At 34.5% G+C, this 18,752-nt stretch overlaps 2 protein-coding genes across 3 annotated transcripts in view; one reads left to right on the forward strand and one right to left on the reverse strand.

Moving 5' to 3' along the window:
* Positions 1–18,752, reverse strand: part of LOC138714920 (uncharacterized) — a 72,764-nt gene that overhangs the window by 30,531 nt on the left and 23,481 nt on the right. Inside the window, exon 3 of the mRNA XM_069847205.1 lies at positions 13,247–13,360. Within this exon, the coding sequence (XP_069703306.1) occupies positions 13,247–13,249 (3 nt within the window). The 5' untranslated portion in view covers positions 13,250–13,360. The remainder of the gene's footprint in view (positions 1–13,246; positions 13,361–18,752) is intronic.
* On the forward strand, positions 5,016–17,482 carry LOC138714922 (beta-1,4-glucuronyltransferase 1-like). 2 transcript variants are annotated; one of them, XM_069847210.1, is made up of 4 exons: positions 5,018–5,248; positions 5,996–6,477; positions 15,253–15,378; positions 17,213–17,482. In XM_069847210.1, the coding sequence occupies exons 1-4, from the start codon at positions 5,233–5,235 to the stop codon at positions 17,420–17,422; spliced, it is 834 nt and encodes a 277-aa protein (XP_069703311.1). In that variant the 5' UTR covers positions 5,018–5,232; the 3' UTR covers positions 17,423–17,482. The 2 variants fall into 2 exon arrangements, with proteins under 2 accessions (XP_069703310.1, XP_069703311.1); XM_069847209.1 differs by having other exon boundaries at positions 5,016–6,477.

Genomic DNA, 18,752 nt, shown 5'->3' on the forward strand with positions numbered 1-18,752 from the left:
ACCGGAGCCTTTATTCAGACTTGGCTCGCTGCACCTCTCTTCGATCTCTTTTATCGTGATTTATGAACGAAGTGAATGATAAATGGAGAACGCCTATTGTTTTATCTCTTTTTACATATAATTACGTTTAAAAAATCTTCTGATACAAACGGCCTCTTGCATTCATCAATGTTCACATTATTTCAGTTACAATTCTTTTGGTTTATTTATCGACTCGTTCGGTCAGGCACACTATAACCATTTTGAATCGAGATATATCGGAAATTCTACATTATTCAAGAAACAGTAATATGAAATATTGTCAATAGTATTCAAAATTAATAATAAGCACAATGACAGCCTATTAAATACTCAACCAACCATGTAAAATGGGAAACATATCCTCTACTGGTACCCGCATTTCTCTCAACACATCAATGTTCTTAATTAGTTTTGTCTACAAAATTCACTGTTCTTTCTAAGGAAAAAATTCTTAACTTCAGTAGAAGAATCGTGTTTATTTCTTATGAATGTTTTAGCCGTAATTTTATAGAAATGTCTATAAAATTACAAATAGCACGCAAAAAAGAATTTAATATTTTAAAACTCTTCATTATCGCTTTTGGAGTAAAGGAAAATTATTTACCATTTACATTATAGGCCTACATTATTCTTCTTTTTCACACAAAATGGATAGACCTTATAATAAAGGCTTTAAAAGAAAATATTGTTTTTTTCTGTTATTTGTATATTTTGTTGATTTAATTCCGTTGAGCAAACTTAGCGACTAGTTAAGAACTAAAAGGGTACGAGTTATATAATTATTCTGACCCGTACGGTAATATAAAAGGATTTCCAAAAGAATGCATGCGAACATGGAATACCGAGATCAAAAAAAGATAGTCATAATTTACTTTAAAGTATGTATGGTTTAATAATACCAAATGCGCAAATAACTGTTCATTCTTTTGGAAATTAGAAATTAAATACTATTTTACATGTATATTCGCTTTTATTTAGTGCGAACATTCCAAATGCCAGACTTAAATTGTCAAGCAAAAATTCAACATCGCCAATATTATGACTTTAACAACATTTTGTACAAATGATTCCAAGAGGTTAACTATTTTAATGATAATTAGAACAAATTTGGAGCTTGAACATTTAGAATATAGCGTAATGAATGAGAGCTGCAAAGATTTAGATTTTAAACAATAAATAAAATAATAAAAAATAACAAATAGAGTATAATGACAGAAGTATGAAAGAAGACTAGAGGAGAAATACCTCTAAGATATTATTAGACAATGAATATTCCCAGTACGGTATGCGCCGGTATGGAATACCGCCACTGATTTCTATGGCCAGAAAACATACCGTTAGTAAAAAATGACATAACGTCACTGAAAAAATGTGGTCCGTAAAAATTTGTTTATACATTTCTTCACAGCAAAGAGTAGGCCTACTATCTGTTTGCTTCGTAAATCTAAACCACAGTCTTCTGGAACTGTATTCAAAGTGTATTTAGACATATTTATTTGATGAGTAAACCCCTGGAATGCTTACAACGGTAATATTTCAAGTATATGAGGCTGTTATTTGTAGCTTGTGGTGGTCATTGTTGCCAATTTAGTGACTGTGTCATTTTTGTTGTTGTTGCACTTTTTACTAATAATTAAGTAAGGCACTTTGAAGCTTTAACATTATTTTAAATAATAAGTTATCAATTGACATTGCCAAATAACTGAAGTAACTTGAAATTATCTTATTAAGAAATTTAACGTGTTGCGTAAGCTTCAAAGATTCGCGTTACTGACTGCACGAAACAATTTATTGTATACATCATGTATGTGTATGTTGTTAGAGGGGGTATGACTTTTTTAAATCGAGGTATGTCAGGAGAAAATCTTGGGGTAACATACCGTCTCTAGTTTTTTTCCACTTCCCTCACTGGATATTCCGATAATTTTGTATGGATATGAGGGGTAACATGTCTTAGATTTACAGGACATAAAACACTCTGTCCCTGAATGAGAGGTTTACATACAAAATATGCCATTTGTTTCTTTAATAAAGTAGAAATTAAGCTTAACAAATTATTCTTGCCTAATAATTTTCGCCTTACATGTTTCTCACCTCAGAGTGGGATTCTACATATTTTTAAAAATTAAATGAGAACGGGAAGTTCACAGAAGCATATAAAATGATGTGATGGTGGTGAAAATGATAATGATCATGATGATGTTGATGGTGATGAGGATGATGATTATGGCAACAACGGCTTGCACGTGAACTTAAGGTAATTTGATCGTTTCTTAGGAGACATTACTAAAAGCCATGCCAGTTTGCAAGTAGGTCATCTGATCCCCGTAACATGAAACAGACGCATAGATTAAGAATTCGCACGCGGGAAGTAATCGATGTGAACAAAGCGATCTAAATCGTGTTCAGAGCCAGGACCCAGTTGCATGGCAACATAATGTATCTGCAAGATGAACAATAACGAAATCATAACGCAAGAAAATCGTTACTATAATGCTTTAATTAATTTCTCATTTTAGCTACGCAGGATATTCAGAGACGATACTATCTTAATAGTAATTATTATTTATTTAAATGTCCATTTTTAATAGGGAAAACCCGGGTAATTTCGCAGTATTAAGATTTTACTCCTCTAAAATATAATAAACGACGTATTAAAATTTTTCTATTTTTAGGAAAAAGTCTTAATTATGATTATTTATACACGACACACGCAAATTTGATTTTTTTTTAACTAAATACGACAGAATTTCAAATTATAATCCTTTGGACAACTCGCTTAATTTCACAGTACTAGTCTGATAATTTCGCAGTAATATTTTAAAAATAAATTTCTACATATTTGGTGCAAAAATAACTTCAATTCTATTACCAATACATACGCAATGATTTATTTGTCTTACAAGAATCTTCTCTCACTCAGATTTATGTTCTCTGCAAGAGTGACGCAAGAAGTCCTTGCGGTACGTTGCAAGTCCGTGACATTTTTCGTGGAACCACTTTTGCACTGCAAACACTGTATCCAGGCCTCTCCGTTCGTTTAGGGTCCGGCAGAGGAACGGGTGATTAATAAATAGTTGGTTACTTGGTTATTGACTCAAGAATTTATATGTACAAAATGGCATACGTGAGATCATAAAGTACATAGTCTGTCATTTATTTCTTGAAAAGGACGTTCTGTGCATGACTACCTTGAGATGGAATTGTGTTTCGTTAGACATCCACAAAGTGTCAATCAAACCTTCATATTCATCCATTCGATTTAAAATCTCTTCACAAAACGCCCTGCTGTTGAGAATATCGCGATGTTTTAATTGTTGTAGGCTACTACCCGAATTTTATATGGATGAAAATGTAAGTCTCGTGAACATACGGGACGGGATCATGGCGCCATAAATTAAAATGAAGAAATTCACGCCTAACAGCCTCAAAACTGTCGTTTTTGTAAGCCGCTCTACCTATTCAAGATGACTAAGTGACATTGTATTGGTAACAGAACGTGTGCGCAGTTTATTTCCCCTCAACTTTGCTGCGAGAAATATGCGCTTCTTAAAATCGCCCCTTTCTCTGCCGGATCCTGTATATTGTAATCATTTCTAATATTATTTTTCTATTTACGAAATCGGTATTTAAAAGTGATAAAAATGCTGAAAGATTTTAATGGTTTGCAATGATTATCTGTATTACAGTACCTGTCAAGTAAACAGCAATAGCCTACCACGAATGCATTTTAAAAGTTTCAAACAACAATGAACATATTGCCTGTAACAGTAATGATACTAAACATGGATTCGCGTTTTTACGATCGTTAAAGTATTATAAAATGAAATCATAGTATAATTTAAACATTTCTGTACATTTGACGCCCGGAGTCGAAATTATTCCGGCCTCCAAAGTTTCCCGATCTTTATTAGATAGTAGTTTTATAATACATTGGAAATATGTAAAATATATTTGTAAAAGAATGAAGAAATAATTTTATTGACTTTTGTTTTAGACATTTACATTTAAAAAACTACAAGAATTCCTATTTCGTATACTGCGTGCGGTATAAAGTGTAAAACAATTTATTGCACAAATTTGTGATACGCACTCGCTACCGAAGTATAACATAGGCTACTGTAATTTCTAAGTGAAGGGATAAATTAATTTTTGAACTTCTTAACTACTCATTCAATTTACTTTAAATTTATGCTACACATTTGTTAAGCTTATGTTCTTGTGTGATAGTGCACAAAATATTTTTTATTCCAATAATTTAAGAAATATCATGTTTTTTGTTAATTCTTTATTATCCGATAATATTCCCTGCGAAACAATTCCGGTTTCAATTTTTTTAGTCCATACTTTTTCTTAAGATTTGTCATAGATATAGTTCTCAAATTTATGTTGGCTTTTAATGTCACAGGTATAGTTATTGTTGAGGAATTTTAACATTTACTTAAATCGAAAATTCTATACAGAAATTATTTTTTGAATTAAAAATTATATAATTATTATGAGCTTATATTTATTAGCTGCAAAAAAGCCGGTATAATTTCTATTCATTACATATTTTTGCTCTTCTATACCAAATTTAAAAGCAATAGATTAAGAATTGTTTCGCAAGGACCATTTTGCATGCTGAGAATATAGGAAAATCAAGTGTCAGAACAGTGGAAAAGTGGGCGTACCGAATCGAGATATTTAAATGCCGAGCCATTTAAAAATGGCTGCTGTGACGTCAAGGTGCCTGCCTTGCGAAATTGCAAAGTTTTATTTATTTATTTTTATTTCGAAAGAGGAAATATTGCAGATTTATTCAAAACAAAAATTAAAAAAAAAAATAAATAAAATTCTTCATCGAGTTTACCAAAATTCAGTCATCCGTCCCCGTAAATAAAAATTGTATTGTCTATAAAAAGACTGTCTACGAACGATTAAAATATCTTTCTTTATACGTTCATTGACTACGATATCTCGAATATTTCCAACGTCACGTCAATACAAGGTCGCTTAATCTCGTTCAATGCCCTTCATTTACGTTAACTTCACTTCACTAGTACGCAGTAGAATAAAAGGAAGTTTTGCAATGTTATACACCGCCTCTTCGTCATGATAAAATCAAGCAAGACATATCAAGTGATTCTTAAAAATAGTTATTGTAAAAATCTAGTTCTGCGAAAATGTATATACAAATAAATGCGTTGAAATGTTGATTGGAGGTTATGGATGAACCGTATGAAGGGTGAGACATTGATGCATTATGTGAAGGTGTGAATAACTTAGATAGGATAAAATAAAAAGAAAATGAGATTGTATTTTTTAATGCGTTGCTTCCGTTTAAAAATTTTGGGACCAGTGTTCTTTGCATTTACTTGTTTCACTCTAATAAGTGAAATATTCAGATGGAGAAAAACTTGGGGAATATCGCCACGAAATGATGATTCCGTACCAAATGGAGAACATTTCTCCTACCCACAACCTCAAGGCGTTTTCAACCAAACAAATTTTATACCAGGGCAATTTCTTAAGGGTGTGTTTCCAAAAAATGAGAGTTACTGCCAATTTAGTTACGGTACACCAGAATATTTTAATTGGACAGATAAATACACGACCGTTAGTCCAGAACTTGGTGAAATGGGGCCTTATCGCATTATATATGATGTGCTTAAAGTACCAGATATTGTAGAAAATAGTGGCCCTGTTAAAAATTTAGGTGTAACATACTGTACACATGCTACTCCAGAATTTGTGTATCATATAGTAGAGATAGTGCGTCGATGGGATGGGCCAGTGAGTTTGGCTGTATATGCCCCTTATACAGATGCAGGACTCACCGTTACTGTAATTAATCATTTATGTCACTGCCTTCCTGAAATGTCTAAGCTCTCCTTACATCTGATCTTCCCAGTGTCACATCCGCCAATTTTCACACCATTCTTCCCTAGCCATAGATCAGATTTAAATATTCACCAGTTCCCAACATTCACAGACTGTTCAGTACCAGAGTCTGTACTTAATGGAAAGCTACAGACATTCCGACAGAAGGAGGGGCTAACATATCCTGTTAATGTAGGACGAAATGTAGCAAGAACTGCTGCAAAGACATCACATGTGCTGGTGTCAGATGTGGAACTACTGCCGAGCCAGGGATTAGTTCCAGCATTTCTCTCAATGCTGGCAAGATTTCGCAAGCAACGCATCGAAGGTGATGGAGTTGTTGCAGATCTCAATCCTCCATTACCAGTTATGCAAGAGTCCCGCATGAAGAATTTTGTATTTGTATTGCCCGTATTTGAAGTGGACGAGAAGGAATCTGATGTACCAGGCACAAAGGAGGAGCTTCTGGATCTGTATGCACAAAGCAAGGCTGTGTACTTCCATCGCTGGGTTTGCCTTCATTGTCAGAGGTTTCCTGGACTGCAGAGGTGGCTCCAACGGAAACCATCTGCAGAAGGGACCAAAGTCATCCAGGTTCTGTTTGTCCTATAGCTCGCTTGCCATATCCGCTTTTCCTGTTGTCCTCATCGTATAGAGAAATGCATTATGAAAACTTCCTTTACTGTCGGATGATCAATATGCAGCATGTAGACGTCATTTTAAAAAATAAACACCGTTTCTATGACTGTCTAAAAGGTCACATGTTAGAATGTATTTCACCATAGAAATCCCATGGGTTGTTCTAGGATAGCTTCTCTCAAAGTATGGCCAGCAGAATGTCAATGATTCTGTATGTGTAGCTTTGTGGACTGCAAAGTAGAATTGTTAGCAGACACATTAATTTATTCTAGTAATACTGTATAGGTACTCTTCTTTTACCCACACCTGTGGAGTAACGGTCAGCGCATCTGGCTGCAAAACCAGGTGGCCCGGGTTCGAATCCCGGTCGGGGCAAGTTACCTGGTTGAGGTTTTTTCCGGGGTTTTCCCTCAACCCAATACGAGCAAATACTGGGTAACTTTCGGTGCTGGACCCCAGACTCATTTCACTGGCATTATCACCTTCATATCATTCAGACGCTAAATAACCTAGATGTTGATACAGTGTCGTAAAATAACCCAATAAAATAAAAAAAAACTCTTCTTTTTACTTCCTCATTGTAGGAAGCATAAAGGAACAGTATTGTGATGCTACAAAAAGTCGATCTCGAGATTTTCGCGGAAATACACACTTTTCAGTATCCTGGCATGCCCTCCATTTGTCTGTCTATCTGTCTTTCTTTCTTTCTTTCTTTGGACAAATGTTATTCATACCACTGTTCATCTATGAGTTACTGCATGAAATGTTTAGTAAGAAATTATTAGCTTTTTATCTGAAATGAAACATACGAATGTTATAAACGTGACACATATTTTCTCGTTTTATGCTTGGGCCTATGCATTTTTCATGTCCTTTATCATGTTACAAATTATATTTCTATGTTATAGTTTACTTTCTTGAAATACCGGTAAGTTACTATTAAAAAGCATACAAAAATAAAATTATTTAGTATGCACATAAAAAAAAAACTTTCTTTCTATGTATGACATACAGAAAGCAGAGCGAGTAGAAGACAGAAAGTGAGATCACTAGCAGAGTTTCTATGGCCTGATGCAGCGTGGCGTTAATATCTCTAGTTGTGCAAATATGCAAGGAACATAGCGAAGCATGCAGTGAGATACGAGTTTCGAAACGAATATAATTCTGCTTATTTATAATTGTAACTGTAGATTCTACCTATAATACACTATGATAAATGTAGATGCAAAATATACATGATTTAAGTAATGTGTATTCCACTTCAGTCTTGAAATTGCAGTAATTTTGTCATTCGCAACAAATTAATCCACCTTTACAAGCAAATCACCTGAAAAATGGACGTGAACAAACATAGCATTTACGACTAAAGGCTGGTTCACAACAAACCGTGAACGGAAACGACAACGGGAACGAGAACGGAAATATTGTTAAAATAAATGTATTTAAATGTGAGCATTCACAATTAATTTTCACGTTCCCGGGCTCCGGTAAGCTTCTCGTTAATTGTGAATGCTCAAATTTAAATACATTTATTTTAACAATATTTCCGTTCTCATTCTCGTTGTCGTTTCCGTTTCCAGTTTATTGTGAACCAGCCTTAAGAGATATTTACGACTTTCTGGGAATTGCCTCACCCACTTCGAAAACTGATCTTCATCCTTAGGGGACTTGAAGAAATGAATGCCTTTGTAGGAATCCTTGCCATGTCCACTCCTACACCTTGGCGCAAAACATGATGGCATTTCAGCTTATTTTAACGCACGCATCGCTTAGAATGTCCGTAAATCATTCACATGAGTTACCATTATCTTTAGCTTTCCCAGCTCGGAGATTTGAGATATTTCAAATTAGAACGGACTGAATTTGTAGTTGATAGAGACAGTACTAGAGCAAAACTTTTTGAGGTGCTCTTGATTTACTGTGATTTCTGTGCTTCATATCTTTGCTGCAGAAAGACAGGAGATTTCGGCACAAATATGTGCGTGGAGTTTACTTTGTGACAGTGCAAGAGCCTCAATGCTGTAGTTGCATTTTGTTAATAAATTACTTACCAGGTATAAAATCGTACCGTAATTTATCTTACAGTACAATCTCGAAATGACTAATCTCTTCATGGACGTATGCCTTGCAACTTGTAAAAAATGTTTCCAGCAACATAGCCCAGTTCTTGTCTCGTGATGTCGAAAATTCAAGACAGATATTGTTCATGTAGCATGTGAAGATTATTCACCTTCATTCTTATCTTTCAATTTCCCTCATAAATATACGTAAATAGTACGTATTTTAATGAATAATGATCCAGTTAATCCAATGCATACAGACAGATCATAACCAAAGTGTAGAATCTTATATGTAAGGAAACCTCTTGCCATTAATTTGTGAATAAAGAATTACTTAGTATGTTGATATCGTCTATAAAATTTGCTTTGACGTCTTCTCCATAGTAGCTTACAGTAGAACCTCGATTATTCGTCTTAATGAAGTGGAAGGGAGGAATGGTTAATCGAAAAAGACAGATAATAATCTGTTCTTCTTGTTCTTACTTTATTTTTATGATCTTCTAAAGAAGTCTGTCATTATTTTCTAAACTTTATACCAGAAACTTTTTTGATCTTCATTCTAATTTTCTGAAGTAAAACAGCATTCGGGAATGAGGTGTCATCTTCTTCTCCGAAAATCTCATGCGGATCTCCACTGATTCAAGTGCAGTTTGTAGGAGAACACGTGATTCAGGCACTTTCTCTTCTTCCCCTTCACTGCTGTCATTCTCTAAACTTGTAGTCTCACATGCACATCGAATTTTAGCTTGATCTTCTTGATTAAAGGGGGGGGGGAGGGAAAGCATGGGGCATGTTGGATAATCTGAGGATCGGTTAATCAAGATACGAATAATCAAGGTCCTACTCTTTATGCTTTAGGGAATTATTATGTGTGAAACTTCTTTGCTCCACGTGTTCACTTCAACAGAAAAAAAACAATCTAGATAAACATGGAATGAGTCTTACTTATTGCGCAGTTTGGATTTTATGCCATTGATGTTCCTAGGAAATAGTTACACTATGTGTATCCCTTGGAGAAGTAACGAATCAGTATCCCCAGATTTGGTGTCAATGTCCGAGTCATTAATTACAACTGAAGGAATAGAATCTGACATAATATTATGTCAGATTCTATTCTATCTAACCCACACTTTTCGTCACTGGGCATTTTTCGTCCGACAGCTAATGGAAGTAAGACATCGTATATCAGCACAGTCCTGGCTGCTGTAGTTTAGATCGTATTTAATTTTTTCTGAATGTGCAAGACATGTATTTGTGAAGTATCATGGACTATTAGAATATTCTGTCACTTTTTTTTTTTTTTTTTGCATGTTTCTACCATAAGCACACAATGTAGGTTGCTTTATTCCGCATACTTAAAAGGATAGTATTCCTATCACTTGTTTCGCTGCTTCATTCAGTGGCATTTTCAATCTGGCATTCTTAACATATTAGAGGTCTCAAATAGTAGAAGAATAGTGCATCGAGTTTCCAGCTGATGTTTTGGGATAAATGTCTCCTGAGATAAAATTAAATTTGTGGAGAACAGATGTGTTGGAAAAGTTTAACAGGCATATTGCTGTTTCCACTGCTGTTCCACGATTTCTAAATTCAGTATTATCAATAATAAGGAGAATATACCAGTCAGTACCACCTGATGGGTTGGTCGGTTCTTAGTGCCTCTTGATATGTCAACGAAAATCTTCCAAACTCTTTTAACATAGCTGTATGAAAAATTCCATTTCTGATGTGAGAAATTTGTTACTTAGTATGATACAGTAGTAGATCAGGATGATAAATAACATACAACAATTCTGACATGGACATGAATAAGTGGTAAATTTAGCATAGAGCCCTTTCATTTAGAAACAGGACTTCTTAAGTGCTATGACTCTAGAACAGTTCCCTCAACTTCATTCTTTTTCCTATGGAAATGATTTGTACCACCCTTAAACAATCTATCATCTTCCAAGTTTACTTCACGTACCTAAGAAGTAATGGTAATATTCACCAAGAATGATTCCGTGCCTCCTCTAAATATAATTTGCTATGGCTTTTTTTTTTTTTAGCTTGCAGTTCATAAAGCTGCATGATGCTGATAACATTGTTTTGAGATGAGCAAGTGGCGCATGAATTGGTCATGTATGACGATTACAAATACATCGTAATATTTATATAATACTGGTACATGTTTAATGTCTTTCTTGGGAATCTTCCACAAATATTAGATGAAAATTTCTTTTGAAAAGTCATACACTGTAAAGAAAGAATTAAATATAAATAACAGCTTTCGAGAATAGCAGCCTACATTTAATAGTCCTTTTCTTAAACTCTTGACACAGCTGTGATCCTTCACCTTTCCTCATCATTTAAGCATATAGATAAAATATGAACATTCTGTCTTTGATCTATCATACTGGTTTTCTGTTGGTAGCTTACTTACTTACAAATGGCTTTTAAGGAATCCGAAGGTTCATTGCCGCCCTCACATAAGCCCGCCATCGGTCCCTATCCTGTGCAAGATTAATCCAGTCTCTATCATCACACCCCACCTCCCTCAAATCCATTTTAATATTATCCTCCCATCTACGTCTGTTGGTAGCTAGGACAGGAAAATCTTCTCAACTGTTAAATGAAAGCACAAAATGGAGTTCGTAATAGACACTGATCTAATTAAATTGTAACTTACAAGTTTCACCAGTTTGTCTCTACTGTAAAGTAAGGTGTGACTTTGCTAAGTACAAGTAAATTAATATTTTATGTCATACTCTTTGTATTGGCAACTAGGATCTTATAGGTCATGTTTTCTTTACATTTCAAATTTTCAAGAGAAATTTCGACCTTATATGGAAGATTCCCTTGGTAGATATATTTTTATGGCATGCAAACTTAAAAATTATCCTTATTTTAGTGCATTGCTGTTGTAAATGCAGCGTTGATTTATGTATACCACTTTATTTTGAATGACATGGTTTCGTTATAAAATTTTATATAGGTAATGTTCTTGGAGTTGTGTACCTTTTGCCTATATGATATATAAGGTCTGTACACTGTTTTTTTTTTTTCCCCAATGATGAAAAATAATGTAGTTTGTAACTTTCTATTGAATTCATATCTGTAATCGTGTACTTTTTTTATACACGGTGTTCCATTCAAACCTCCCATAGTTTAATTAATCATTGCTAACAAGGTATACCAAATTATGGAATGCGAGTGGTACTAAAAGAAAAAGAATCTCAAAGAATTTTTATTTAATGAATTTGAAGTTGATTGTTCACTCACTATGTTGCGCCACAATCGTATAAAGCAAAATGGCGACTCCACAGCAGCATGCACAATCTATATTCTGGTATGCAGAGACAAAACATTACAATGCAAAGAAATGACTGGAGAGGATATGGAGGAGATGGGAAAGCACTGAACTGCTGGGATGCTTGTCGAATTGATTTACGTGAGCATCTCTGATATTCTGCTCGAATTTCTTCCACCTTCTCTTTTGAAACACATCGACGAGAACCTCCGGATTGTTTTTTAACACTTATGGATGCCAGAAACTTCTCACACCATGCCTTAATGATTTTCCCATTAGATGCCTCTCCTTTATATTCTCTCCGGTAATTTCTTTGAACTGTAATGATTGATTTTGTCTCTTACTTACTTACTTACAAATGGCTTTTAAGGAACCCGAAGGTTCATTGCCGCCCTCACATAAGCCCGCCAGCGGTCCCTATCCTGTGCAAGATTAATCCAGTCTCTATCATCATACCCCACCTCCCTCAAATCCATTTTAATATTATCCTCCCATCTATGTCTCGGCCTCCCTAAAGGTCTTTTTCCCTCCAGTCTCCCAACTAACACTCTATATGCATTTCTGGATTCGCCCATACGTGCTACATGCCCTGCCCATCTCAAACGTCTGGATTTTAAGTTCCTAATTATGTCAGGTGAAGAATACAATGCGTGCAGTTGTGTTGTGTAACTTCCTCCATTCTCCTGTAACTTCATCCCGCTTAGCCCCAAATATTTTCCTAAGCACCTTATTTTCAAACACCCTTAACCTATGTTCCTCTCTCAGAGTGAGAGTCCAAGATTTTGTCTCTGCATACCAGAATACAAATTGTGTACTCTGCTGCAGAGTCGCCATTTTGCTTTATGCGATTGTGGGGCAACATAGTGAGTGAACAGTCAACTTCAAATTCATTGAATAAAAATTCTTTGAGTTTCTCTTTCATTTAATACCATTCGAATTATATAATAAAATTTGGTATACCTTGTTAGCATTGATTAATTAAAATGTGGGAGGTTTGAACAGAACACCGTGTGCTTACACATTTCTTATATTATGATATTTGTTCTAAAGTGTATGCAGTATAGAAAGAAGATATTTATCTTTTATGTAATTCAGTGACTGAATCAGAGTTTGATTAACAAACATAAACTATAAAATAATATATTTAATTAATATTTTAAAGTGGTAGAAATGATTTTCCTATTAAATCTTAATTCCTAGGTTATCAATCGAAATATTTGTAATTTTTTTTTTATGTTAACGATGTTCAATATTGTACTATAACAGAGAAACAATGTGAAAACTATGATAAACCTTGGAACTACTGCTGCTATGGACAGATCTGTGAATTATATGGGTAACAGTGTAACTTAATGGAACTCTGAAGACTACTCACCATCACTATTGGGAGGGTCGTCTGAATTCATGATTGTTCGCAATGATGTTACATTTGACGTCATTTTGTGCTTGTTAGTGGTCTTCCTCCTTGAAAGGTATACTCCTCATCTTCCTAGAAACAGTAAAAATGCAGAGAATAATTGCATAATGTTTCATTTACGTTTTATTTTATCTATCTATAATATATATGAGGGAGGATCGAAAAGTAATGCACAACAATTTTTTGTGGCAACATATTTAATAAGTAAGCAAAATGAAATAATGCGAAAAAAGTTACAGGTTTTACTATTTTTCAACATAGGAACCAAGTCTCTCGACACATTTCCCCCATCATGACACCATATTCAGTACACCTCATTCATAAAACTCCGTTTTCTGGGCATATAACCACCTGCACATGACTGATTTCACTCCTTCATCCGAACCAAAGCTTTGGCCTCCTAGGAATTTTTTCATTGGTCCAAAGAGGTGAAACTCAGACGGTGCGAGGTCTGCACTGTAGGGTGAGTGACTGCTGTCTCAATGCCTCTGACATTGGGTGGTGTTGCAGCGATCACTGTTTGGCCAGAACATGCTTCTTCGGTAAGATTTACTTGACCCTCTTCGAAAAACCTGCACCACCTGGAGATGTTGCTATGGTCCAGAAAATCAGCACCTTCAACATTTTCCTGTAGATTTCACTTGGACTTCTTTGTTTTGCTCAGAAAAAATGGACTGCACCTCGCTGCTCTTCACAAGTAGACGATGCTAGCACACATTCCATCTTTACTCAGTAGTTACCGCTCGTTCCGCCAGGGTGACATCTGATCGAGCCATTGCTGTCTTTAGCACAAGATTCACTCTATCTGCCAACTTTGAACATCCTAACCAAAATAGTATACTGTAAAGAAATTATTGTGCATTACTTTCCGATTCTCCCTAGTATGAACAACATTGTTACGTTAGTTAGATAGGTTTTAAAAAGATTTGGTGTTGACTCTCTTCTAATTCATAAACTGAAAATAAATGTTATGAAAATCGTGGGACTTCGAACTTTTTTTTTTTAAGTTGTGTATTTGCTTCATTACATATCAAAAGTTCATATTACTATTAGAAATGTTCTTTTATGCTAGTTCATAGTTTTTTATTAAAATGAAATGCAATAATATGCACTGAAATTAATTGTTGGATGCCTTTTTATGAGTCCATTTTTGTTTTATTTATATATTTAATTTTTTTTAAATATAATCAAATTGCCATTTGTATAAGTAAGTACATTATTCTCTTTATTTATATTGAATCTTACATGCATTCAGAAGTGATGTAGCTTCTTGGACTTCTTCTTCCATTGCTGGTGAAGGAAACCTCCAAAAGGTGTGAGAATTTTTTTTGCATACTTTACTAGCAATGAAGAGTCCAAGTTACACTCCTTCTGAATAATCCACCATTAGTTTTCCCATTTAGATTGATATACGTACATATTGGATGTAGTTATGTAAAAAAGCAATAACTGTTCCTATGAACATTAGGCTACATGAACAGTGAATATTTTAATTTTTAACATTTCGAATACAAATACTTTTGATGCATAATGGAAGTGTTTATCATAATGTAATATAATTTTAAGTTTGATGGACATGGTTTGGTTTTCACTTCATTGGAAATAATTTTACAATTTTTTGCTATATTGAAAGTCGAATATGCTACAATAATTACATGAAAAATAGTTTTGTGTAATTGAGCCTATAATTTCGTGAACTGGTGTTGGGCACCGTTGTGCATTGTATTCCAGGATGTTATTTAAATAAAAAACTGAGACTTTTAATGTACTTTATAGGAAATATACATTATAAGAAAGTTACACCATGTTAATTTACTATTTGAAAAACTATTTTGCTAATACTATTGTGTGAGAGAGTATATCAAGGCAATACTATTCTTTTTAGAGAGATTTGTGTTTCAGTGTAAATATATCTTTTGTAGCCTATAATTACGTTTTAATGTCGCATTGTTTCTCTTACACAGCCTCTGCTAGTTGTGCGTCGAGAGTTCCCCTACCATCGCTGGGAACCCATTTACATTGGCACAAATCGTGAACCTCTCTACAGTGAACAGCTGACATGGGAAGGTCAACAAGACAAGATGACTCAGGTGAATTATAATGACAGTATTTTATATTGTCGGGTGCTTCATGATGTTTTTTGCAAGTATGCAGCTTATGTCAGATTTATTTTGAAGAGAATGATCAATTTATGTCAGCAGAACAGCACACAACAGGAAGTATCTTCCCAACATTGTTTGAATTGCATACAAATAAAACAATCGCTTTTATTATTGTCTAAAAAAAACAATTGCAGTCATTACACGGAATATTTGATTTTGACTCTAACTCTAGCTCTGACTTCAACTTCAATTCTGACTCTATGGAATGTTGGTATTTATTTATTTATTTATTTGTTTGTTTGTGAATATCGTCCATTTTGTTGGTTTCATGAGTTCTTCTCTTATGTGCTGGTTATATTTATGTGTGATTACGCTGTATATGTTTGTAGAGTGGTCTGAGAGATCTCATTTGTTCTGCTTCCATTTTTTTTTTTTGTGTTTCTTATGCAAGGTCCACACTTCTGAGGATTGGTTTTGCTGTTATTTCATGTAATAATTGCTGTTGTACACTTGTATCTCTTGGCATATGCTTTCTGAAATTCCTCCCTATTATTCCAATTATATTTAACAATAATCAAATGTAAATAACTAGGAAAGAACCATTATAAATATAAAGATGTTCATATAAACATGATAAGGCAAACAATATTGTCTCTGCAGATATTGATTAGATGTATATGAAGTACGAGGAATGTGGTCTCTATGTGGTGATTATGGCAAACAGTCAACTGTACAAAGTTTGTAAGTGTTATGTCTTGTCCGTTGTTATTGGTTCCTTACATAAACAATTGAAAATATGAAACCTAACTATAGAAATCTGAGTAAAATTGAAAAATAATGGAGTATTGTCTTCTCTACAGTACTGCTGTAGAGTGTTGATTGACTTATGAAGTGGGAGTCTTAACATCCCAGGGCCTGTGATGGAATTGTTTTGCTTTTTAATACCACAGAAATTGTATGATTTTTATGAATCACTTTTTATTGCATTTCTTATAAATGCACTCACTGCGTAGTCCATTTTCTGAATTTTTATAAAAACAATTTGCCTGAATTAGCAGAATTTATGATGACAAATTCACAGATGGTTTTAAAGAGTTGATAATGTGAACTTGCACTAAAATATAGCATTACATTGCTACAGCAGAGCAGCCTTTTTTTGCTTTGAAACTAATAAAGCTTTATATCAAGGTACACAAAGCTAGGACAGATTGTCCAATTTAATTTCAATTGAAAACAACTTGCAGAAGTACGACAGAATTGTTGTGACAAAAATGTACATCTCGGATGCGAGTGACTGATATGATGTATAAACAGAATGCATTTTCTTAAAGAAGTTTATGTAGAAATTCACCATCTGCTAGTGACCAATAGTCAAATGAAGTACTGTTCTTCCATGCTGCAAACAGATTATCAAATTTAAAAGATAAAAGAGTGTACTGAGGCAGTTTTTCTCGATTTCTGTCATTACATTATTTATATTTATCATTGTAACCATCGTCAGTGTTGGCACTGTCACTAGTATAATCATTTTACTATCACCATCACCACTTTCACTGCCATGTAATTAAGTTTTTACAAGTGCTGTGAGCATATAATATTATCTAGCATTGATGTCTCGCACAATTTGACGCGAATTTCTCGTAACTTTTCATTTTGATAGTTACAAAGCAAAATATATGATAAAGTTTATGTGATTTATATAAGTACATGTATAATTTTATTTTTATTTAGAACTAGTATTTTTTGTCTTATGTGTATTCTGATGTCTCTTGTGTCTTCTATAGAAATTTTACTATGTTACTAATATTTGTTTATTTAACAGATGAACGAGATGTGTCTAATGGGCTATCGCTTTGTTATTTTGGATGGAGCATTTCTCATACACACCCCTGGGATCAAGCGTCGATCAGACATCACAGTAGAACGTACTGCATGGCGTCATCCTCATGAGCGTCACAATATCAAAATGTATCATTCTATCACTATGAGAATGATGCGCAAGTATGGAGCAAACACTCGGTGCAAGTTGTAATGAAGCACTTGTTAATGCACATTTCTGTTTTTATCAATAAATAATTTTGTTGAATTTTTATTTGGGTTCTTGTTCTTTTAGTCGACTTCCCTTCAGAAGAAAATTAAACTAGAATATTAACAAATTTTTAACACAAAACACATACACCACATGATAAAATTACCATGTGGTGTAAGTGTTTTGTGTTATCTATAGTTTATACCAATGTTCTGATTTTTATCCATGTATTGTGGGTCCCTATCACCACGGCATGGCGCGTCCTCAGGTTGCGGATAGAGGAGACGGCCTCCAGATATGGAGGGTAGCTGCGAATATATTGAATAAGCAGTCGTGGACAGCCGATAAGGGGTGGTCCTCCAGCTTGGGGGTTGGGCGAAGGGCTAACAACCCATCACCGTAAAAAACAGCTTGTTACGTATCCCTATAATAAGCCTCGGAATAGGACTGATTCTCTGGCACGACCACAGCAAAGGAATAAGGATTTGAGATTTGGCACTTGGAACGTAACTAGTCTTTATAGAACAGGAGGGGTAACATTAGTAGCAAAAGAACTAGCTAGATATAGAATAGACTTCGTAGGAGTACAAGAGGTTAGGTTAGATGGGAATGGCATATCACAAATAGGAGATTACTTGTTGTATTATGGGGAAGGAAACAATAATCACCAATTAGGAACAGGATTCTTTGTTCATAAAAGAATAAAATCAGCAGTAAAAAAGGTCGAATTTATCAGTGACAGGTTATCATATTTAGTACTTAAGGGTAGATGGTGCGACATCATAGTTATAAATGCTCACGCCCCTACAGAAGAGAAAGACGACCATATAAAGAATAGCTTCTATGAGGAATTGGAACATACTTTTGATCAATTCCCTAGATATCACATGAAAATTTTATTGGGGGATTTCAATGCTAAAGTAGGACGGGAGGATATTTTTAGACCAACTATTGGAAAAGAGAGCCTACACGCAATTAGTAGTGACAATGGAGTTAGATTAGTCAACTTTGCCACATCGAAAAATTTAATTGTCAAAAGTACAACATTCCCCCATAAGGATATACATAAATATACTTGGACTTCTCCAGATGGATTGACACACAACCAAATAGATCACATCTTGATAGATAAACGGAGACATACTAGTATAGTAGATATTCGAACTTTCAGGGGTGCAGACTGTAATTCTGACCATTATTTGGTGATTGGAGAATTAAGAGAAAGATTATCAGTAGCCAAGCGAGTAGAGCAACAAGTTAATATTACTAAATTCAATATTTTGAAATTAAAGGACGAGGAAGCTAAGCAGAATTATCAGGTCGAAATTTCGAA

Source organism: Periplaneta americana, chromosome 15 (assembly GCF_040183065.1).
Source record: "Periplaneta americana isolate PAMFEO1 chromosome 15, P.americana_PAMFEO1_priV1, whole genome shotgun sequence".
NCBI lineage: Eukaryota > Metazoa > Arthropoda > Insecta > Blattodea > Blattidae > Periplaneta > Periplaneta americana.